Raw genomic sequence first — 23,700 nt, forward strand, 5'->3', positions numbered from 1 at the left:
AAAGACGATCAAATTAAATACATATATATGAAGAAAAATTATGAATATGTCATGTATGCCGAGCTTTTCACACCCAAGCTGAACTGTGTTTGGACACACACACACACACACACACACACACACACACACACACACAATACAGGGTGTTGCTGAGCCAGGATGGATAACATGCATCGATTCGCTCGTGCCAGCCATTAACACACCTCTTGTCCTGTGTTCTGTTTGGTTCTTTTCTCGCAGTGCATCATTCCACCCTGAGCGGGGACTTGCTCGGCCTTCGCGGGATTTCACAGCAGACGGTCTCACCAGAGTAAATGTTCGTGTCCCCTGTGAGTTTATTCTCTTTAGATCTGATCGTGGTGTCTGAGTGTCCCTCTTGGCATGCTGTGTGTTTGTGTGCCTGTGGCAACAGTTCATGAGGCTTCCACACCTCGTTCAACCCCTCTACTCACACATCCATGGCCCTGGTTCACCCCCCCCCCCCATCCCCCTTTATCGTCTATTCTGCTCTCTGTGTTTGAGTGATGTGAGAATCTGTAGTGTGTGTGCATGTGTGTGCATGTGTGTGTGTGTGTCAGAGAAAGAGAGGGAGGCTGTGTGTGGATTCAGATAGACTCAGCTGTTCCCTCTGTAGTGGAGCGGTCATAGAGAGGGCCGGACAAATAACACACTGAGAGGGCAACTGAGTAACACCCTCCTTCCCCACCCTCTCTTCTCCCCCCCTCTCCTTCTCCCTCCATGTCTGTCTCTCCCAGGCTGTCAGTGTGGAGTAGTGCTGGAGGCTGCGGGGCGGCTGTGTGCTGTGTGAAGTTCCTGCGAGTGCAGCGGAGTGGCGGTCGCTCACAGAGACACACTTTTACAGAGGGAGGAGAGGACTGGCGCGCTTTTTTTTCACAGGAGGATATATATATATATACATATATCTATATGTATATATATATAAATTAAAAAAGAAAAAAGGCAGTTTCACACCTTTGCTGCCCTGCACGGTTGGGTCGGTTGTGGCAGCACCTCTGGGATTGGAAGGAGGCGGGCTGCTGCTGCTGCTGCTGGTGGTGGCGTGATGGTGGTGGCGGCGTGGTCGCCCCGGGAGCGGGCCTGGCAGGCTGTTCTCCTGGTGACTGGACTGGCATCTCTGAGCCGTGGGTCTGATGGTGAGTACCGCGCTGGACTCTGTGTGTTTGGATGCTTGTACTGTGGCACTTTCTACATGTTCCAAGTCACTGCTTGTGAGACTGATGCAGCTGAGGCCTCCTTGTATTTGTTTGTCCTTATTGGCTAAACTGTGTAGGATATTCTGCAAGCAGCAAGATGAGGCGATTCAATCTGTTTCTTTTTTATTTGGGTATTTTGATTAGATCTCTATATTTATGCCTAAAGTTGGGAGGTTTTCTGCATTTAGTTGTTAGTCAGGTGAGTGGCTGGTTGCTCTTGCTGTGATGTTGTCTATTTCTTGCCCTGTGGTATTTATGATGAGCAAAACGCTGTAATCACCTCCACAGGGGCCACCATGGGAACGGGTGGGCATTTATCTGCCCCGTCCTCTCCCTGACACCCCCACCAAACCCCTCGGCTCGTGTTTTGAATTGTTTGAAGATGTCCAAGATGGACAGCCAGTTGTCTTTTTACGATGAATGCCTACAGTGTCGCGGAGCCCCCCCCCCCGTTAGGTTGTGAGGGTCGGCGAGCTCCCAGCCTCTCTGAAGATGACACTTGTGCATTTGTTGTTTCTGGTAAGAAAAAGTAGAGACTGAGTTTGTTGATCACTCTGCTTTTGGCTCTTTCTGTGGTTTCTATGTACACATATTAAAATGACACAATTGTCTTCACACAATTGAGCCTTTTACAAAATATCATTATTTGTCTTATGCAATACCAAAGAGAATATCTTTTGGTGCTGGTCTCTTCATTTGTTAATATCCCATCAGGCTTCTTTTTTATTTTTTTTTTTACAATTTCGACACACTCACAAACAGAGTGTGAGTTTTTCTGGTGTGTATATACATAATGCAAATGATGGTCTGGAAATTTTCAGCTAACACTTACTGGATTTCCTTTTAAATGATTAATGGTGTGTCGGTTCTTTAGGTCCCTAAAGAACCGTTTGTGCTCTTCTAGGCTCCTCTTTGTATTCCTTCGTCAGAAGGAGCTCGGGGTTTGTGACGCACAGTGTGAACTTGCACGTCATGTGTGTTTTCATTTGATGTAGATTCGTCAAACTTCTGAAAACATGCCAAAACATTCTTACATCCAATTCTGCACCAGAGTGAATTAAACAATGATCTGATTAGGAAAAAAAAGCCTCTTAATCGAATAAACTTCACGCCGAAAACAGAAATGGCTTATGATTTAAATCCGGCTACAAAGAAATTCTTGACCAGAATTGTGTCAAAAGTAAAGAGCAGCTGTGAAATCCCTTCCTGACTGAGGGGCTCAGAGCTCGCTGCAGCTTTCACACTTGGTCATGAAATACCCCGGCCGCTGGATGAATGTTTCTTCAGAGAATTTCCTTCTACACGTATCAGTGCGGACCGAGCGAGGTGTTTAATTTCTCATCCAATATTAGTCCAGAGGGTTTGACCGTTGGCAGGGATGTGGGAAGATGGAGTGAACCTCAGACGGAGGAGCTGCTGTCTGACTCTGAGCTGACAGGAGGCCAGAGTCTCTGCTCGCTGCTGTCACTGCAGGTCTGATGAATGGGAGGTGAGATGAAGCCGTGAGCGCCCTCGGACAGATCTCCTTCTACAAAGCCTTGTCAGCATTGTTGGAAATGCTCGGTCGATAATTCAACCACCAGTTGCCTCTGCTGTTCCTTCTGCGATCTGATCTTTGAAAGGTCGCTCGCAACGAGGAAAACATGTGGGAGGTTGCTCGTAAATCTCAGTGGCCCGCTCGGTTTGCCACCTGTTTCGGGCTGGTGAGGTTCACAGGGAATGGAATTGACCCACAGCCTGTTCCTTTAGTCGCAGACCATTCAGAACAAATAGTATATAGTTATAGCAGTTTTACCTATATTATTTATATATTGGTTATGGCTTATTCCCGCCATCAAACATTTGGATTGGCTGTCTCATGCCACAGAGTGACCCTGAAAACATCAGCAGGTCTGTGGCCTAACAGCAACCATTCTTTAGACAGGAATTCATCTTTTTAGAACAAATGATGCCACCTCAATATCACTATCTACTTATAATGAAAAAATGAATGATGTCAAATGTGGAGAATTTAGAGAACAATCATAAAACCGCACCCCCCTGTTCTCTCCTAGACTTTCTGAGGGCTCATTATCCAAGTGTTTTCATTCAGAGCAATCTCCAAATACCTGAAAATGTCAGCGTGTCTCTGCTGGAACGTTCAGCGGAGGCTCTGCCTTTATCAACAGCCGTTTCTTTTCAGTAGCTTCAGTTGAGCTAAAACTATACTTCTTATAATGCTTTCTCGTTGGAATTTTGGATACTTTTTATGTCCTTCAGAGGTTATTTTATTGGTACTTTAAATGAAATGTGTTTTATTTAATCAATAACTTTTTGTTAGATTATGGGATTAATTTAAATTGAAATCCCAATCTTTCCGATTTTAAAAGGAGATGTGACCTATTTGGGCTCCTCGTTGGTGGTTGATGTGATTAACATTGCGTTTATTTTATCTTTATTTAATCAGGCGGTCTCATTTATAATCTCTTTTTCAAAGGAAACCTGAGAACAGAGGCACTGACAATCAGCAAAGTTGAAACAGAGTGTAGGGGATCTGAGGTGATCTCCGTTCTGGATCGTGTACGATAGTGACTAGCTTTAGATGAGAGAAGAGAGGTGAGGTAGTTTGGAAGCTTCTACAGAGCTTTACAAATAAAGGTTACTGTTTCTTCTTGACTGTAAATACCTCCATTATTATGCCCGGTTGTAAGAAACCTATTTATCCGCTAACTTCCGGTTAGAAAGAGCTTTGTACTTCACGCTCTTTGAACGACATCTGTGGAGTGTTGCGGAATAAGGGCAGGGTCGTGTGAGTGTGTGGTGTCGCGGTGGAGCAGCGGTACAAAGCGGCAGCAGTCCGGGCTCCTCCAGCCCTCTGTGCACTGCTTCCTGTCAGGATGTGGATACGGTTCCTCGACACAGAATCTGATCCCCGGGCAGATGTGCTGCTCCAGTAGTCAGGCCTGGGTGCACTCGGCCCCCAGTGTCTGTGTGCGTTTGTTGTGTTCGTGTGCACCGCATGAGTGCATCTGCCTGGTGAGCTTTGGGAGATCAGAGGGAGAAATAAAGTAGAGTGCAAATGTCCAGTTCCAGGATCAGCCTTCTGTGGAAAAGGAAGGAAAAGTTCAAGGTTTTAGGGAAATGAGCTCATGCGTGTCCTCGCTGTGACTTATTGTAAAAGAGATGAGAAGATTGAAAAATAATGTGTATATTAGTGAACTTACGAGAGGTGGTGGTAGCTGGAGTTTGTTGTGTTTGTTGTCGAGGCCATTATCTGCCGCTCGTATTACAATACGAGAGTGGTATTGATCATCCCCTCGAAAACCTTTTGTGCGAATTAACGTCAAACTTTATTTCCTTTTGCAATTCAAGTTTCTTTTGTCGAGGGCAAGCGATTCTTAAAAGTCGGCTCGTACGTTCCACAGAGACCTTGAGCGACCTTGAGTCAAAACAGGAGCTCCGATCCTCCGAGTAACATCGGGACATATTATGCTCTCTGAACGTGTCTGTAATGGAGCCCTGCATTACTGTGTGGCTTGTGGCTTTTTTCCAGTAAATCCAGACCACATGCATTGATAGTGGAGCGGTGAGATGCATTGGTGGGAAATGTAGGAGGGGAAACAAAACAAAAAATCTCTCCCTGACAAGTGCAGATTTCAAGTGCAAAGGAGCAAATAAGAGAAGAGTGCGTTCAGACAGTTTGTTGGAAAAAGAGGAGAAACACATGGGAACAGTCACGCGCTGATCCAAAGCCTTGGTTTTATAGCACGCCAGCTTCTACACCTGTTGTGTGTCCATCAGTGTGTGAATCAGAAGACATGTACAGAGAATTATCCAGCCGTGCTTTCTCTAGAATAATACCATGCATGTGTTGTAGTGTATAAAACGTGGATTAAACAGATTCACACATGAATCTCACATCTACAAATGTCCCAGAGGAGTGTGTACTGTTTTGAATGGGAATCAATGTGTGTGTATGTACTGTCACAACCAATGGTTCAGAGAATTATCCTCCACAATCATTGTTTTCGTTACTTCCCCTTCAAGATCATTCATTCCCAAGCTTCTCTGTGACATATCACAACACTACGAGTAATTCTCTGTACACTAAACCTTTTCCCTCTGTGACAGAAGCGTGCGTGTGCTACTCTCTGCTCTCGTCATTTCTTGATGTAAAGCAAACGTCTGGTTGTCTCCGTCTGAGTATGTGTCTGTCTGAGTTGGAGTATTTTGTTGTGGATATAGCAGCTCTGTGCTGTATTCGCACCCGCGTGTAACGTTTTCTGTGTGACAGCGGAGCTGGTTATCCCTGGGCACGGCCCTGGAGAACCGTGTGGAGCTGCTGCAGAAGCAGGCCTTCCCCCTGTGAATGTGTTGTGTTGTTTTGTTTTTGCCGCGGGTGGTGGGAGCCTCGGAGCGACCATCTCATTCCTCCACAAAGAGGCCGCCTGGTCACGCCTGGCAAACGCGGAACAGGTTGCTGGAAGCGGACGACCCGATGTCTGTGCGGCAGCGGCGATGGAGGAGCGAGAGAGGAATGCGCCCCTCGGACACATTCTTGCGCCCGTGCATGTGCACATGTGCGAGTGGTTCGTGTGGCAGGGGCCTTTGAAGCATGTAGGGGGTTAAGAGGGATGATGGTGGGGTGGCAGGGTGGAGGAGGATGTATGGCCCCTCCGCAGGTTGGTTGCGACCCCTCCGGGGTCAGAGGGCACCCGGGAGACACCGGGGAAGATGTCTCCTTTGAGGGAGTGATTTATCACGGCCACCTGGAGAAACTTATCTCCCTTCTCTCTCATGTCTGCCCGTGATAAAGAGTCTGTGAGAACGCCTCGGCTCAGAGATTAAATACTGTGAAATAAGGGCTTGTGAAACAACTGTGTTAATCTGAACATTTTAAACAACTTTTTTTCCCAGTTTGATGGAAATTAAATCCAATTCTCTCGAATCTCATTACTGGTAACAGCAATGATTCCATCTTGCATTGATTTCCATTTATCTCCTGAAGGAAAAATAAAAGCCATTATTATAACAGTGTTTGTATTGATCGCCTGCGTTTTTCCAGTGAAGCACAACTTTAGTTACATTCAAGATAGGCTTCAGGCACATCTATGCCCTGAGATGCCCAGCACTTGCCTCATCACTGTCTGCTGTGGTGTGACCAGATACTGTCAAACTTCTCCTCTCCCTCTTCCTCCCTTTTGCTGATGATGACAAGCTCTGCGAGTTCAGTTAAAAGTATTTTTAATGTAACTTTTAAGTGTGTTTTTGTGTGTATGTAGTGTTGTGTCAGCGTCGAATACACTGATTCTCAGTGTGTGTGTGTGTGTTATAGGTTGAGGAGCAGCCTGTGGAATGTGTGGGGGATGCAGATCAGATTTCGGGGTGACCTTGAGTGTGCCCTGGAGCTGACACAGCAAGTCTGTTTGGTGTGTGTGTCTGTGTAAGTTAGACAAAGAGACAGGAAAAACTAAGTGTGTACCATAACACGTACATGTGTGTGACAGATAATGGACTCGTGTGATGTATTTAGAATGATAAAAAGGATTTTTCTTATGTCCCAACATTATTAAGTGAAGTCTGTTGGTTTTATTAGGTCTTTTTGGTTCTTATCAATGTGGTGAAGAAAAAAAAAAGATCTGTTAGAACCTAACGAACAAAGATGGCCTTTCCCTCGAGACTCCAGCTCACTGTACATCCTTCAGCTTCTTTGAAAGTCTGTTGATCACAGTGTGTCTGTAGTCAACCTGCTTTTATAAACCCAGCATGTCTAACTCAATCCACACACAGCACAGTCTTGATGTCAGAGAGGGAAGACCACAAACTGCACATTCACGACACTATTAATCTACATACAGGTTTAAAACAGTTTTTGCTATTGTACGTGGAAGTTGGGCACTGAGCAAATGGGTTGTAGTTTTATGTTATAATATATACAGATGCAGGAGCTGGGGTAGTTTTATTTTCATTTTCTTTATCATGTTTAGGGGACTGTTATTTATGAGCGTTCACAAACTAAAAGCCCTTCTCGGTTGATTTTTTGATATAGCTGTCATTTAAATTAGTTCAAATTGGAAGACGAGGGCAGTGCTTCTGACAGACTGGAGTTTTTCAGTGTGACGTCTCTATGAGCCTGTAGCTCGTACGCCCGGTCTTCTCCTGCTGAGATCCCAGAAGCTGGATCCTTTGTCTCCTCACATCAGGTTTTCCTCCTGCCCTTCTCTCTTCTCTCTGAGCTGACCTGCATCTGTCTTCTTTGCTCACTCGCTGCCTTTGAACAAATCAAAACCAAATAGAGGCGAGCTGATTCGGACGGAGTGTATCTGAGAGACTGACGAGTCCCTGTTACATTCCTGCCTTGTGTTTTTTTAGGCACACTTGCAGAGCAGATGTGATAGAGGAACCAAGGCCGCTGTGAGGGAGGATCAGAACAGCTCCACAAACTTCCCCTCTGACAGAGACAGTCGTAGATTAGGCTGGAAGGACACGGAGTACCACTTAAAGAATAGCCAGTCTGTGTTCCACACCTTTGATTCAGCCTTTTGATCGCAGCTGGAGATTTGGGTGTGTTCCTTTTTCCAACGGCTAGTTGCATCAACAGCTTAGGTCAACTTATAAGTACTATAACGAAACACCAAACTTGCCTTTTTATATGATACAGGATATATGATTTGAGTGAAATGAGTAGTCAATGCCAATGGGGGAGTATTTCCACCTCAACGCTGCAGTAAAGAAATGCCAGCGTGTAAAAAAGGAGATTCTCACAGCCAGGAGTTTGTTGTGATGTCACAAACCTAAGAAACCAATCCTGTCAGCTTGTGGGTGGGGCCCCCCTGCAGGTGGAGCGGTGAGAGTGACACAAGGAGACTTTTCTTCACGATGAACCATTTGAATATGTTCTGGTGGTTGCAGCTCAGGAGGTGGAGCGGTACCACTTTAGGGGGTGTAAAAGCTGCTGGAGTCGGACTTGAAGGTTGAGGTTTAGTGGGATCGTCACGGTCACGCAAACAAGCAGGAAAATGGCTCAGCCAGTTGTCAGCTTGTTATTGTGATATAGGAAGCAGAGGACGAAAAAGGAGGAGAGAGAGATGGAATGAGAATCAGACAGACGGTGAGAGGGAGACGTCCATCTCATGTGGCACAACCCTGTTCAGCTATATCTGACCACAGAGGCCTTCAGGGACGAGCTGCTGTCAGAACGGATCTGATTCCCCACTGGTAACACAGTGTGAACCTTCAGTCACTTCACGATGAATGTTTTATAATCACATCTGAGTCTACTTACACAGCAGCTTCTGTATCAAAATATACTGTGATTTTACTACTCTGGAAGATTAACGTTATACTTGATCAAAACTGGATCAGATTTGTACATGAAATCCATTTATGAATGTTTTATGGTTAATTTCCCTGTTTATTTACTTGACTGTAATTAACATAAACTGTTGTTTTCCTTTTTCCCTCCTCAAAATCCACATTCAATTCAGTCACATTAACTATGAAATTAAATTAATAACTACAATATACCTAAATACAAAAGCACAACCTTGGATTTTTGACATCTGCAGAAGTTGACACTTTTAAAGACGAGCAAGTCCAGAGCAATAATATTTATTCTTCTCTTAGTTTATATGAATACATCTGTATCGTATCACTTTACTTGGCCCGACTCCAATGGAAACATTATCCTCCTCTGAGAAGAAACACACAGTACTAAAGACTCACCTACATCCTGTTAGCAGTACCTTCTACACTCGTAACAAGCTTTCTGACTGTGCCTGTCACCAAATAAGTGATTCAGAGGTAGAAGGTAAACAGGGATCACTAACAAGTTACAGTAGACCTCTACTAGACAAGTCATTTTATGAACATTTAAATATTTTAGGTTGATTATCAGTTCAGTTGACATTTTATTGTAGTGATAAATATAAATAATGTTATCAATGGAGGTTTTTTTATTTTTCTGTACAGAATGTGATGAATAGATGATTTTGAATATTGTAGCAATGTAATTCAGGCTACTGTATAGTGTAAATCAAAAGCGAATAGCACTTGTAGACACACACACACACACACACGCAGCTCAAAGAGTTCTCTCTGTGGTTCTCTGGTTCCAGTCCAGGACAGCAGGGTTTCTTTCAGCACCACATTTTCACACTTTCAGTGGATTGCATTGCCATGGTAACAGTGCCAAGGCAGGCTGAACTGATTCATTTATATATATATATATATATATATATATATATATATATATTAATTTATATATATATAATGTATATATTTCTAACCCCCTATTCAGAATGAGCTGAAATGTTGTTTGGATCTTTTGATTTATTCAATCTTTAATTTTCCTGAGCCTTGTGTACTTATGTTTTACTGCTCCGGCCTCACTTGAACCAGTGGAGTGTCCAGATGTTTGGGTTCTGCCCTTCGGCTAAACCCACTCTCTCTCTCTCTCTCTCTCTCCCTCCCTCTCTCTCTCTCTGCTCAGCCAACATGTTGGACACCATGCTTCTGAAGAACGGATGGAAGGGGGGGTCGGAGCGAAAGGCGGAGGAGAGCAGCAGCAGCAGCAGCACGGCCACTGCTCCAGCTCAGAACATGCTCTGGTGCTACTGCAACCACCTCTGCCCGGAAAACTCCGTCAACAACACCTGCATGTAAGACGAAGCGAATCAAAATAGCAGCGTGAAAAAAAGTGTCTGCATCGAGGCTGTTCAAACACAACAGAGTCTCTAATGACCTGATCGGAGGAGCACCGGTGTTAAACCTCTGCCTCCTCCGTCAGGCACCTGCATTAGACACTGACACCGGAGAGCTTCATATTCAAAGTGTATACACTAATGTGCCATGATAAAACAAATTATCTTTACCCTTCTAAATCAGGACTCGCTGGATGTTGACGATTTTTTGTTATAAGTGACTGAAATGATTAATTCATTCAAAAATTCATTCATTGATTAATCCTCACAGCAATATCTGGATGCATTTTGTTAAACCTTGATCCATTAAAGTCAAAAAATAATTAATTCAGTTTCAGTTCTTGACTATTTGCAGTTATTTTTGAGATTTTAAAATGATTTAGTCTCAATCGATCGATTTTATTCTGGAATTAAATTCAATAAAATGCTATTTAGCCCCAACCCAAACAACCGTAGTGACTATCACAATGTGTGTGTTTTTGCAGCACCAACGGTTTCTGCTTCACCATGGTGGAGGAGGAGGAGGGGGGAGTTGCTGTACTCACCTCAGGTTGTTTAGGACTCGCTGGTTCTGAGTTCCAGTGTCGAGTAAGTCAGCCCTGTGTGTATTTGATACCGTGTGTGTCTCCTCCTTCATGAACCGTTAAGTCTTTATGAGTTTTCCTTGACCGACTGCAACTATTTACGAGATCTGTTTAAACCATACTTGTCAAACCTGCAGTCTTTACACCCAGTGGAGAAACTGCTTCATTAGTGTGTGGAAAAGCATGAGGTTTACACTCCTGTGTGTGTGTGTGTGTCAGGACACGTGGAATGCTCGTTCCAGGAGAGCTCTGGAGTGCTGCACGGATCAGGACTACTGCAACCGAGATCTTCATCCCACTCTTCCTCCGATCATGACGTCAGGTGAGACGCGAGGACACACACACGCTCGTTTGCTCCTGAAGCGCGAGTGGCTTTTAAAACGGGCTAATTCAGGCGGAGCCGGGCGATGATGGGTAGTGACAGTTTAAACTGTTACAAACCACAGTGTGGTGCTGGACTAAAGTGGCACATGCTGCTCGAGGGGGGGAGAGAGAGAGCGAGCGAGAGAGACAGAGGGAGAGAGAGAGAGGCAGGTGAAACAGAGCCTGCAGGCTTGGCTTGTTCTCTCACCCTCTAATGAAAAGGACAGCCTCTCCCCAGGGCCTGCTTGAGTTTCTTGCCCCGGTACGGATGTGAGATATCTGTCCATCTGTCCCTCTGGAGCACACACACACACACACACATACACATTCCCTCTCTCTCTTGCTCCCAGTCTCTGTCACACAGACTCACCATTACCCTTGTACACAGCCTCACTTACTTCTTATGACCTTCAAGCAAACTGCAATAAACTGATTTGTCAAGTCAGTTGGACAGAGAAAGATAAAGGATTCTGCAGTTTTTTCTCGAACTTGGACGCAAACTGACAATTGGGTGCGGACATTTTCCTAGAGTTTGCTTCTCGCAGATGGAGAACGTAGCAGGAGATTGTGCGAGTCAGTCCCATTCACAGCAGCAGGAACATAACCACAGCACTCAGGCGAGGGGTAGCAGGCGAGATAGAAAGAGTCACCTTTTAGGAATTGCCCGGGTTTGGGATCAGTAGAGTATATCTATCTATCTAACTTTCTATCTATCTATCTATCTTTCTAAATGGGCCCGCAGGGAGAATATTAGACTCTGTTGCCCGCTCAGTTTTTCTTTCTGTGTGTGTGTGTATGACTGTGTGTGTGTGTGTGTGTGTGTGTGTGTGTGTGTGTGTGTGTGGTGTTCACTGCACACCCCGAAGTATCTCCTGTGCTCATGCGACCTCTGTGTTTGTGTGTGCGTGTGATTGACTGGAGCACGACAGAAAGGTTAGAGCCCCAGAGCGGCTTTGGGCCTCGGGGGGTGGAGGGGGGGGGGGGGGCTTCTGCAGCGACGTCAGTGTGACACCCGATATGTGGGATTCAGGAAGGGGATGTGATCGATCACACGCTGGGACAAGAGGGTGCAGGGTCAGGGGGAGGAAGGGAAAATGGGAGCTTGTCCCTGCCAATGAAAATTTGAAATCTGATAACAGTGAACAAACGACCGTCACCGGCTATTCATCAGTTCTGATTTCACAAGACCTTCCATCTCATTCAGACCAGGATCATTCATTAAAATAATCACTGTTATTCGTTTTTTCAGACTATGTGGACAGCAGCATCCAGTACATGGCTCTGTTCATTTCCATCACCGTCTGCACCATCATCCTCGGCCTCTGCCTCGTCTTCTTCTACTTAAGGTGAGAACCTTGACGACGACCAGAACCTCCTCAACAAATCCAAACACTCCCTGACGTGCACTTAACATTTGCGTCCCTTCTCTGTGGTAGATATAAGCGGCAGGAGTCACAGCCGCGCTACAGCATCGACCTGGATCAGGAGGAGTCCTACATCCCCTCAGGGGAGTCTCTTAAAGATCTCATAGAGCATTCCAGGAGCACGGGGTCTGGCTCAGGGTCAGGACTCCCTCTAATGGTAAGAAGAGAGCAACGCAGACCTTAAAGGACCAGTGTGTGGTATCTAGGGACATCTAGTGCTGAGGTTGGGGATTGCAACCAACTGAAAACCCCTCCACTAACTCTTCCCTTTCCAAACATGTAGGAACACCTACAGTGACTTTGGGTACCACAAAAACAGGCATTGTTTATTTTATTTTGTGTTATTTTTCTCAATGGCATCATATACTAGAGTCTGTTGGCTCAGTGCAATGAAAGACCAAATATAGAAGGTTCAAAAAGTTTTGGGAATTTTGGAAAGTTACCTACAAGATTGAAAGGGAAATGGCGAATGAAAGCTCACCCGAGTTTTACCGTCATGTGTTTCCAGGTGCAGCGAACCATCGCCAAGCAAATTCACATGGTGAAGCAGATCGGGAAAGGGCGATACGGAGAGGTGTGGATGGGCACGTGGAGAGGAGAGAGAGTGGCGGTGAAAGTCTTCTTCACCACAGAGGAAGAGAGCTGGTTCAGAGAGACGGAGATTTATCAGACCTTCCTGATGAGACACGACAACATCCTGGGTAAGAGAAAATGAGAAAAGACACGGACTGACTGAAGTGTTGGTCTGAGTGTGTGTTTGTGTGTGTGTGTAGAGTTTAATCAATCTGAACACATGCCTGCATCTCTCAGTCCTCTCACTGCCTCTCTCCCTCCCCCAGGATTCATTGCGGCCGACATCAAAGGAACCGGCTCGTGGACCCAGCTCTACCTGATCACCGACTACCACGAGAACGGCTCCTTGTACGACTACCTCAAGTCCAACACGCTGGACGTCAAGTCTCTGCTGAAACTGGCCTACTCCTCCATATCGGGCCTGTGCCACCTGCACACCGAGATCTACGGCACGCAGGGCAAACCGGCCATCGCACACAGGGACCTGAAGAGCAAGAACATCCTGGTGAAAAAGAACGGGTCCTGCTGCATAGCGGACCTCGGGCTGGCTGTCAAATACAACAGGTACAATGTTGATTTTTAACTATTGGACGTCAATTAAATTCAGTTTAGAGGAATCTCGCACATTCATTAAAACCATGCAGGCTTTTTTCTGTGGCTGATTTGTGTGTTTCTCCTGGTCTCAGTGACACCAATGAGGTGGACATCCCTCCCAACCTCCGCGTGGGCACCAAGCGCTACATGCCGCCCGAAGTGTTGGACGAGACGCTGAACAGACGCTACTTCCAGTCCTTCATAATGGCCGACATGTACAGTTACGGCCTCATCGTCTGGGAGATGGTGCGACGTTGCATCTCCGGAGGTCAGAGGAACAACTCTTAAAAGTCTCATTTTCACTTACACACGATTCATGTGTGTAGATGTTTTTCTTAATGATCCTGCTGACGCATTTGTGTTTTTTCCCCCTGCAGGCATTGTGGAGGAGTATCAGCTGCCCTATCACGACCTCGTGCCCACTGATCCCTCCTATGAGGACATGAGGGAGGTCGTGTGCATTAAGAAACAAAGACCTTCCTTCGCTAATCGCTGGAGCAGTGATGAGGTATTTTAAATGTCTTTCAATACCAAATCAAGAAAATGTGTACTTGTATGTTCAGTATTACTTGTATGTACAGTTTGTTATGGTATTCCTATATGCTTATGTATTGGTACGTGTGTGTCCTCAGTGTCTACGACAGATGGGAAAGCTGATGTCCGAGTGCTGGGCTCACAACCCGGCGTCTCGCCTCACAGCCCTGAGGGTGAGGAAGACCCTGGCGAAGATGTTAGAGTCCCAAGACATCAAGATGTGACAGAGAATCAAGAGAGATGCTCTCATCGCCCAGAGACTTGTCAGCGCCAGTGGTGCGGCGCCGCTCACACTGGCCAATGGACGAAAGGGAAAAAAAAGAAAAGAAAGAGAGGAGGCTGTGAACGATGGGACAAACTGACAGGGAACAAGAGTGATGGACGTAATTGTCGACTGGGAGCCAGAAGAATGAGGGGCAGAAGATTTATTATGTCAGGGGGAGATGTGACGTCCCGTTGTCTGAGTCGCCTCGGACAAAGGTGCTGGGGTTGTGCTTTCTGTGAAAGCTTGAGTCGGGGACCCTCGCAGCTGAGGAGCTCGGCACAGAGGCCTCTCCTGCTCTGCTCTTCTGAAGCCATATAGCAGTATTCCATGTGCAGTCTTTTGTACCGTCACAGCTGCCTTAATATATGTTGTTTTTTGACTGCATGCTGTGATATCATAGCAATTTCACTGTCAATTCCCTCCATGGTGACCGTCATCCATCCCGAGAAGAGGCTGATTCATGCCCAGTGACCTCTTTGTCAATTGGGTTATTATTATTATTACAAAGTAAAGCTAAATTAATTCTATTATGTATTTTAAAGTACAGTTTATTTCAATATTAAAAGAAGCTCTCTGGGTAAAAAAGTGTTACATCACGGATGGGTTTGTGATTCTTCCGGAGCTCAGACTTAGGCCTCCTCTTTCCTCATTGTTGTGTTTCTTTATCTCAATCTGTGTGCGCATAATCATATTTGTAAATGTGTAAAGGATTCTGCAAATACGTGGTAAAATTTGAAAACGCGAACAAAAATCTGCGAATGTGTATTTAGGATCCGTTTGTGCATAATCACATTTGTAAACACGGTAATGGGATTTACACATGTGTGGACAAATCTGCAGATGGATGCATGTGTAGATAAATCTTTAAATACAATATATGTATCTACCATGTTTTTTCTGATATTCCTGTTTGCATTTATACACGGATATATGCGGATTATTTTAGACGTGTACAAATCTGATTTTACACAGACCGATTGAGATACAGTTACACAACTTTCCCCACACACAAGTTATACTGCTACAATACTGGCCCTATACACTTCTTTCCACTTTACACAGCTCATTTGTAAGTTGATGAGCTGGAATCTATTGATAATTATCACCTTGCCGGATATTAAACTATGTTTTTGATGATGTGTGTGTGTACAGAATACGTCCCGTCCACTCTACCACTGCGGCATGTGCCTTATTTAATCTGTACATATGTGATCACGAGAGTGTGCGAGTGGACCGGGGGGAACATTCCCTAATAAAACGACTGTGTCTCGAAGGCACTCTAGTGTGTCTTAATCTCACAATTCAAACAAAACAGCTGCTGGTGCTTCCTTTCCAATGTTGCATATAAATATAATTTATTATTAGTCTTAAAAATTCTTTCTTACACTTTGTACAGTAACTGGACAGACGAGATGCAAGCAGTTGCGAAGGACATGGTGAGTGCCAGAGACAGACAGGCTACATTCCCACTATTACACATTAATACTCATGAAGCGGAAGGACAACTGGGGAAATGCAAAAAGGCTGCAGCCCACTGAGAATGTAAGGATTGTTTCAAAAAGATGCAGAGTTTGCATAGACCTTTTTTTCTTCTTTCTTTTTTACGAAAACTGGGACAATCGCCATTTTAAAAAAAAAAAATCAATTAAGACCACTTGGACAATCACGAGTGCCGCTGAATCAAAGGAATGTTGCATTTGCAGCTATTTTTTTTTTTTATGCACAGAGTCAGTGTCGTAATATCGATGGCCTCCGTCATTAATGTACAACCGCAGGAATCCAGGTGAAGATCTCCGTTCTCCTCCCGTAACACGAAAACTTCTCTTTTTGAAATGACAGTTGACATTAAGATGATCACCTTGTGTATTAAATTTAATCTCACACACTGTATGTCAAGTTTTTTGGTACAAAGCAGTTGTATTCAGTTGCATTGGTCCTACAAAAATATACTTATTTGTTTCCCTTCTCCACAGTTCCCACCTCTCATCTCTGCCTGGTCTCGGTCACGTCACTTTGAACAACAAACACATCGTCACCGTTGGTCGTGAGTTCGAGTCCGGTGGGGAATGTGATGTTGATTGCCGTCTATTAACGGGTTATAGAATGGTGGAATCTGTCAAGTGATCTGATTTAAAAAAAAAAAAAAAAAAAACACAACAAAAAAAAAGAAAAACATAGAAAAAAAAAATCTATTTCAACTTAAAGAAGATATTTTAAAGACTTGCAAATAAAACGATGTACACATACTTGAAAATCAATAATTATACATAACGTGAATAATTAATCAATATTAGGTACAACAGCAACACTAAAATGGTAAAATGGTTACATCATCGACTTCCTTCTGTACATGGAAAATGTGGCCGGCAGGATGAGTCGTTACTGCAAGAGTCCACCAGGGGTTGCTATGATACAGTCAAACATAATGGAATAAAGAAACTTAAAAAAAAAAAAAGAAGTGAGGACACTACAAAGTATTCCCTAACAGGCAGCATAAAATACAATAAAAAAAAAGGTTATGTATAAATAGACATATTATTAAATACAATGTTATCACAGAACACACACTCCGCGAAGTTGCTATGGAGACGGTTTTACGGAGAGATGCTTTCGTTCGATCGGAGCCGTTTCCTCCTCGGATCCTTTGACCTCTGCTCGTGTGTCGGGGTGTGTGTGTGTGTGTGGGGGGGGGGGGGGGGCAGCCGGACGGCGGACCCCAACGAGACGAGAGCCAAAAATATCAAGTCGTTCTACCAGCGAGAGGAACAGCCAGCGAGAAGTGACTGGCACAGATTCTTGTTTACCCTTCCAAGTTTTTACACCCTTTGTTGCCAATGTTAAACTGGGTCATGGCTGAGTAGACCTAGCTGTTTTTATCTTCTATGAGTGTACACACACACACGCAAACACACACAGTGTCTGGGAGCGTGTGCGTGCGTTTGTCACCGCGATGCCAATATGACTCTCTCCTGCTTTCGGGCGTCCGCCCCCCCCCCCCCCCCCCCTTATTTTCTGTTTATGTCTTCTTCCTCCCTGGAATTTCACAGTCCCTGGTGGGCAGATGTCAGTGCTCAGTCATTGCGGGCAGAAGGCTGTCATGACGTCCCATCTCCTCCAGTACCTGAGCGAGGCGACCGAGATTGCCATCGGGGAAATGCTGGGCTTCCCACAGATCCAGGATCACTCCCGTAGGACTGGATTTGGTGGCGAAGTAGTTGAGATACCTGAAAGCGAGATAGTGACAGAACAGAGATGGATAGGTTAGAAAAAAAAGAAGGTGGATGGTTATCAGAGAGGAATGAGGACGCAGGGGCTGACAGCATCTGTGCAGGACAGGTGTCTTTACGTGTCCCCCTGTGCTCACTAAGCTTGTGTCTTAAATAAAGACAGAACCGAGGCTGTGGCTGAAATCACTCCCTACTCACTGAATACTGAGTTTGAGCTTTTTCGCAGTGCTTCTGAATGTTGAGTGATCATTTTTATACACTACATAGTGGACTCATTGTATCCCACAATGCATCATGAAAAGTAGTTAGAACCTAAGGTTACTAACCAAGCACCAAACCATCATGCTCTGCGCACATGAATGAAAGAACTAGAATGACCTCTAACCAGTCATACCTCTTATTTCTAGATAAATACGAGGTCCCTATGACCTTTGACCACTGAACTCCAATCAGTTCATCTTTGAGTCCAAGTGACAACTGATCAAAATGTGAAGAATTTCCCTTGAAAGCAGACTTGAGATTTCCTGTTCAAGAGACCACAAGAGATGAATAAAAAGCCTCAGTGGTGGCAAATGGAAAAGCCTTGATAGAAAAGAGATGGAAGTTGGAGCAGACCCTTAACATTTTCTATTTATTCATGTGGAAAAATACCCAGCACAATATGTACTGACCATCCTTGACAAGAAATGTTTAAATTGTGCGGCAACGGTGTCGAGAAAATGAAAAAGTGTCCATGGAACCCCCACCACAGAGGATAGAGAGGACATAATAAGACACAACTCTTGTCACAACAGGAGAAAGTATATTAAAGAGCACAGGTTGACCTTATATGCTTTTATTTGCTTTTTGGCTTAAGAATCAATGGTCATCATCTTGTTGACATTTTCTTTAAGTGGTCAGTTTAAACTGATTTCATGGTTCCTGAAACGACACAGGGCTGATAGTGAAGTGAAAAAAGTGAAAAAAATCCACTTCACAGAAAGTCCAGAAGAAAATGCAAATGAGCAACTGTCCCTTTAGGTAATAAACATGAACCAAAGGTCATCTGTGCTAAGTGCTCGCGCTGCAGCTGATATTTCTAAAAAATCCCATTTTTTCTCACCGATGTTTTTTTAATGTAAATTCGAGTTCATGATATTCAGAAAACAAACACTTGAGCTCTCGTTTGTTTTGAACATTCAAACGGGGAAATAATGAGCTGAATAATGAATCAGCGACTGTTCTGTGTGAATCATCGGTGAATGAGCTGGAATCAGGCGGCTCGCTCCCCTGTCTCTCCCTTCATTCACGCCACGCTGTCAGTGGTCTCGTCAATCTGCAGCTGCTGCTTGTGATAAGGCCGCCCCACTGAGCTGGGACCTTCTAAACGGACACACGCTGAACCACCGTCACACACACACACACACACACACACACACACACACACACACACACAAACACAATCAAAGACACGCGGGTGACGTTTTTTGTTCCATCTTCCTCTCTCTCTCTCCCTCTGCCTCAGTTCCGTCCAGTTCAATTAATCTCAATTCAACAGATGCTTATCAGTACGAGGCACATTCCTGAGGAACAATCACAGCCAAGTAAAGGGAGATTAGTTATCTGCAGTTTTATTTCCCATGTTTTGCCTCCTTCTAATGAAAAGAAAAGGGGCCACTTAAAATTCACATCCACTTCAAGACGATGAGGATTTTCCAAAACAAGTCGACTCTTATTTCCTCTTTCATTTCCCCTTCTTGGGAACATGAGAGAGCCCAGTGACAGCTCTTGTGGCCGAGCCGTGACCACTAAAGGGGTTTAAGTCTGAGTCACCGTCTCACTCCTCTCCTCCATCGGGCTCTTCCTCTAACCCACCTGTCAAGATTCAGTTTGTGGGCCAACATCCTCCAGTCGTTGCCCCTGGTCGCTGGTGCGTCCAGGCTGCCGCACAGCTTCTGCCGGATGGACACGGGGATGCGGAAGGCGTTGGGCCCCACGAGTGTGGTGATGTTACTGGCCGGGTCCAGCAGGGACGTGTCAATACTCTGGGAATCCTTCAAGAGAAACAGAGAGAGAATGAGGATGAGGTCGAAGGAGAAACCAGGGCTGTAGCACTGGTATTTATTCAGGCTACAGGGGGCATGAACATTACTTAACACCGTCTAACAAAACGAAAAATAATGCAGCACGAATGGATTTGTTGCACAGCGAATTTCTGCTTCTGGGTTCCATCAAAAAAACAGTGAAAAATCATTAATTTCATTGCCATCCATTTATTGAGGCGAGCTGAGTGATTTTCAAATATGTTGCATCTGCAGGATTAAGCGCTGCAGGTCTGGCTACAGAAACGAGAGCAAGACCCGGAGACAAATGAAGCGAGGCCAGGCGGGGACACGGCTCCGCACTGCATGTACTGTAATTCATCTCATTACCCAGCACAAAGCCAGAGTGCTCCACCATCCCTCAAGCTCTATTCTCCTGGCCAGATGGCCTTTGTGAAGCAAGAACAGCACGACTGCCGGGTGATTATTCCCCCTCCGCTCCTCGCCGGTCTGTCATACACCGACCTGCATGAGGGCTGCAGGGTCGAGGCTTCCTATCTTCCAGCCTGTGGGTCTTCAGCTGCTCTCAGACCTGCACCGAGCTCCGGATATTCTCCTGTCACTAACCTGGAGGGGCTACACTCGAGAGTGTCCGAGTCGCTTCATTCTGTGGGAGTGAGCCCATGTGAGAATACTGGATGATGATTGTCCTGGGAATTCATTGTGAGCAACTGGTCGCATTGATGGCATTTCCACGGATACACACAGTTGCAAAACTGAGGAAAAAACGACAAACAAACACAAATATCTACAGGATAGAAACCAGGAGCCATACACGTTGAAGACTCAGAGAAATAAGTCATCTTTAAAAGACAATGAGATTCGAGAGCTTTTGGAGATAAGGGCCGTCTTCTGTTTCAATGTGCTGTAAATAAAACAGGAACTTATACGTCATGCCCTGCCTCCTCCTGCTTGCTCTACCAAGACGCCAGCCCTCGCCTGAATGCTCCCTGTTAATGTGAACACACGTCTGATTTTGTTCTTTATTTGTGAAAGGCAAACTGTGGAAAATGTTCGGACAATTGGGTTCTTGTCTGACAACGTCTTTTGTGAACATCGCAAAAAGAGCAAAAAAGCCCATGTGAGTGTGGATGAATTCACTCGAGTCCCTCTCAACAACACAGGAAGAGGCGCTAAGAGGAGGAAATGTGGCTTCTCTGAATCCAAAATTGAGCTGACTAGAGGGTTCAAAGGTCAAACTAATCTTTCAAGACTTTAGTGATGCAAAAAGTCACAGCACAAGCCATCTCAGAAAAAAATCTTCACGCTGTAGTTCAAGGCTTCCAAAGTTCCATCGCTACTGACGAGTAGCCGACTTCAATAACTTCACAGAGCATTGAACTGCAGCCAGGTGTATCACTTTCTTCGGTCCCCTGGAAACATATCCATTTGCATTTTTGCAGCCTGTATTTGCATGGGTTTGGATTTTTTGCAGCGCACGTCAAATCGATGAAAAGGTTTTCTTAATTTGCATGTTTTTTCGGTTTGCATGTGTTTTCTTAATTCGCAGTGCGTCGAGCTCCCTCGGCCGCCGTGAAAAATGATTGTTGGTGTGAATGTTGTTTGTCTCTGTGGCCTTTCGACCGACGTCAGCTGGGATTGGCTCCAGCTCCCCCCTTAATCCTCAAAGGGTTATGTGGCATAGAGAGGGGACAGACAAATAGTCGGATAGGCTAAGAGCGAGACCTCACCTCTGACAGTGTAGTGTCCAGCTGAAAAATCTGTCCTTCTCCCTCCACTTGCCGCACGCAGATCTTACAGGCCAGGTCCACCGTGCAGGAGGAGAACCGCTCCAGGGTGAAGCAGCAGTGGAGGTTCCTCTGTGAGCCGCTCCACACTTGCTGGAAGGAGAGCTCCTGCAGCGATCACGCCGGGAAGGCAGAGGACAGAGGTTACTTGGCTGCTCGCTGGAGTTTGCGTGACACAGTTTTTAAAGGCTTCTTTTGAAGGAGCAGTTTTTACCTGATACTTGGCCAGCAGCTTGCTCTTCCACAGCGCGTGGGGGACGTCGTGGATGGAGAGTCTCAGATTGTGAGTGCTGTCTTTAAAGTTGAGCGTCTTTGGTTCGTCCAGCAGCTTCCCGCCCATCTGCTTCTCCATCTGCAGGACCTCCTGAAAAACACAAACACCCACTTGATTTAAAACAACTTTTACTTTTCTACTTTTGTGCTACTATAACATTTACATTTACTTTCTGCAAATATTCATATGAAATGTGATTTTTTTTCCCACCCTCCCTCAGGCCTTTATGAATCTGCATGAGCCATCTGAAGGCAGCTTCAGTGTCCTTGCAGCAGGATCACTATCACTTCTCATTACCCATTCCCAAACTTAATAACCGTGTTCAATATCCCTGCTCGCTATAATAATCCTTCCTTATCTTTCCGCCACGTAGGTAGATGGAGGTATTAAACAGAAGTGAGGTGTGGAGACAACAGTGGAGTACAGGGGGATAGATTTGGCTTATTTTGTGTTAGCGCACATCTTTCTAGCAGGAGCAGCTATTAAAATTCGAGCTCCTCTCTCCCCTGGTTGTGCGACGGCAACACAAAAGATTTGTCATTCAACCTCCCACACCTCATCTGCTCGCTGTGCCTACTCGCAAACATTAACAATCCAGGCAAAACGACAAACTCAACGAAAACAAAACATCATTAACACAAACACATCCAGCTTCTGCTACACAACCTCGGCACAGTTACCTTGAGTGAGTCCTGCGTGTCGTCCAGGCAGTACACTCTGATGTGATACTCCATGCCGGGGCAGGTGACGGGGCCGAAGATGGCGAGCTTGAGGCGCTTGATGGTGGCGGCACTGAGAGTTTGGCCCACGAGGCAGTAGGTGCCCAGCGTCTCCGTCAGGATGTGGCAGGACTCGTCATCCATCTGGATGTAGCACGGCGTGGTGAAGTTCTCTTCCCCGACCACGACCACATCCTAGGGAACGGACACAGAGAGAGACAAAGACAACGTGTGGGTGATAAAGCGCTTAAAGAGCCAGAATTAGGGTTTTGTCATAATTTTGTTGGAAAAATGCCAGAATGAAGTGGAAAAAGATGAAAACAAACAGGAACATGATTAATGGAATCTTTAAATAGAACAAAATCTGTTATTCTGGCTCTGGCCCACCTAAGTTCTATGTAGGTTTACATTTGTTGGAAAGGAAGGCTAACTACTAGACGAAGAGAGTCAAATATAAATTTACTGCTACTTTCTCGGTCCCATTATCAAACTTCATTTGATCATTTGTTTCATTCCTAGAAATGGGATTTCAATGTAAAACACTACAAAAGGACTTTTTCATGTATTAATGATTCAGTGGAGATGAACAGACTCATGATCAGTCTCCTACAACCTCACACATTGTTTCCTGATTTAATTGTTTTGACAAAGAGCAGATGGAAGTGAAAACTTTAAAGCTAAGGTTGTAAACCTGGAAACTTTTCAAGAGGCTGTTTATTTAAAGAAAAATGCAACCAGCACATCCCATTGGCCCTCGATGAAGCCACGCCCCCAAAACACATGAGCTACAAGAGGACGACTTTTCTGAGATTCTCTCGCTAACTTTTTCTGCAAACAACTTTATTTATTGATGAGTATCAGGACGTGAAGAGGATTTCAACAAATTAGATAAAAAAGCGTGTCGCCGACAACTTCCTAGCTCTAAGGGAAATAAGCCGCTTTTTGGCTTTTATGAAGCTTTTTCAATTCTGGGAATGGAAAGTGAACTGAATCTAAATGTCGCTTTAACAAAGAAATTACAACCAGGGGTCGTGGCCTCCTCGTTTAAGCTGTGTCCCTAAAATATTACACGTAGTATTTGTGTGTTACTAATGTCTGACACCGGGCCATCGTGTATGTGAGGTAATGGAAGAGTGAGTAACAAGGCCATTTGCAGTTGACCCCTGTAAAAAGCCCTAATGCCGGGACATATTTCTCTTTAATTAAGACTGTCGGGTCGGTGGGGGCTCATGTGACCCTCTCTCTCTCCCTCTCTCTCCCCATCTTGATCTTGCCTCCTCTCGCTCGCCCCGCGTCTTCCCCCTCTCTAATCCAAACACTCCTGTGAGCAGCGCATTGGCATTAATTCAGCCTATTATGAGAGACAGAAGAGGAATTACAGTATTTTATTGTGAGCCAGGCCGTTTAACAGCAGCATTA

The 23,700-nt window shown here is 45.1% G+C and overlaps 2 protein-coding genes across 2 annotated transcripts in view; one reads left to right on the forward strand and one right to left on the reverse strand.

Annotated features, from left to right (window-relative positions):
• Positions 1 to 239: 239 nt before the first annotated feature.
• bmpr1bb (bone morphogenetic protein receptor, type IBb) lies at positions 240 to 15,699 on the forward strand. Its single transcript, XM_062413279.1, has 12 exons — positions 240 to 329; positions 756 to 1,154; positions 9,685 to 9,853; positions 10,381 to 10,483; positions 10,699 to 10,801; positions 12,092 to 12,188; positions 12,279 to 12,423; positions 12,775 to 12,967; positions 13,106 to 13,403; positions 13,526 to 13,701; positions 13,811 to 13,941; positions 14,066 to 15,699. Exons 2-12 carry the CDS (start codon positions 1,064 to 1,066, stop codon positions 14,189 to 14,191), a joined length of 1,632 nt encoding a protein of 543 aa, XP_062269263.1. The 5' UTR covers positions 240 to 329; positions 756 to 1,063; the 3' UTR covers positions 14,192 to 15,699.
• A 1,215-nt stretch (positions 15,700 to 16,914) lies between these two features.
• The window catches only part of unc5cb (unc-5 netrin receptor Cb), a 113,702-nt gene continuing 106,916 nt past the window's right edge, over positions 16,915 to 23,700 (reverse strand). Inside the window, exons 12-16 of the mRNA XM_062413278.1 lie at positions 22,243 to 22,476; positions 21,503 to 21,652; positions 21,232 to 21,396; positions 19,314 to 19,492; positions 16,915 to 17,456 (exon numbers count right to left, since the gene is read on the reverse strand). Of these exons, the coding sequence (XP_062269262.1) occupies positions 17,297 to 17,456; positions 19,314 to 19,492; positions 21,232 to 21,396; positions 21,503 to 21,652; positions 22,243 to 22,476 (888 nt within the window). The 3' untranslated portion in view covers positions 16,915 to 17,296. The remainder of the gene's footprint in view (positions 17,457 to 19,313; positions 19,493 to 21,231; positions 21,397 to 21,502; positions 21,653 to 22,242; positions 22,477 to 23,700) is intronic.

Source organism: Platichthys flesus, chromosome 19, assembly GCF_949316205.1.
Source record: "Platichthys flesus chromosome 19, fPlaFle2.1, whole genome shotgun sequence".
In the NCBI taxonomy this organism is placed as follows: domain Eukaryota; kingdom Metazoa; phylum Chordata; class Actinopteri; order Pleuronectiformes; family Pleuronectidae; genus Platichthys; species Platichthys flesus.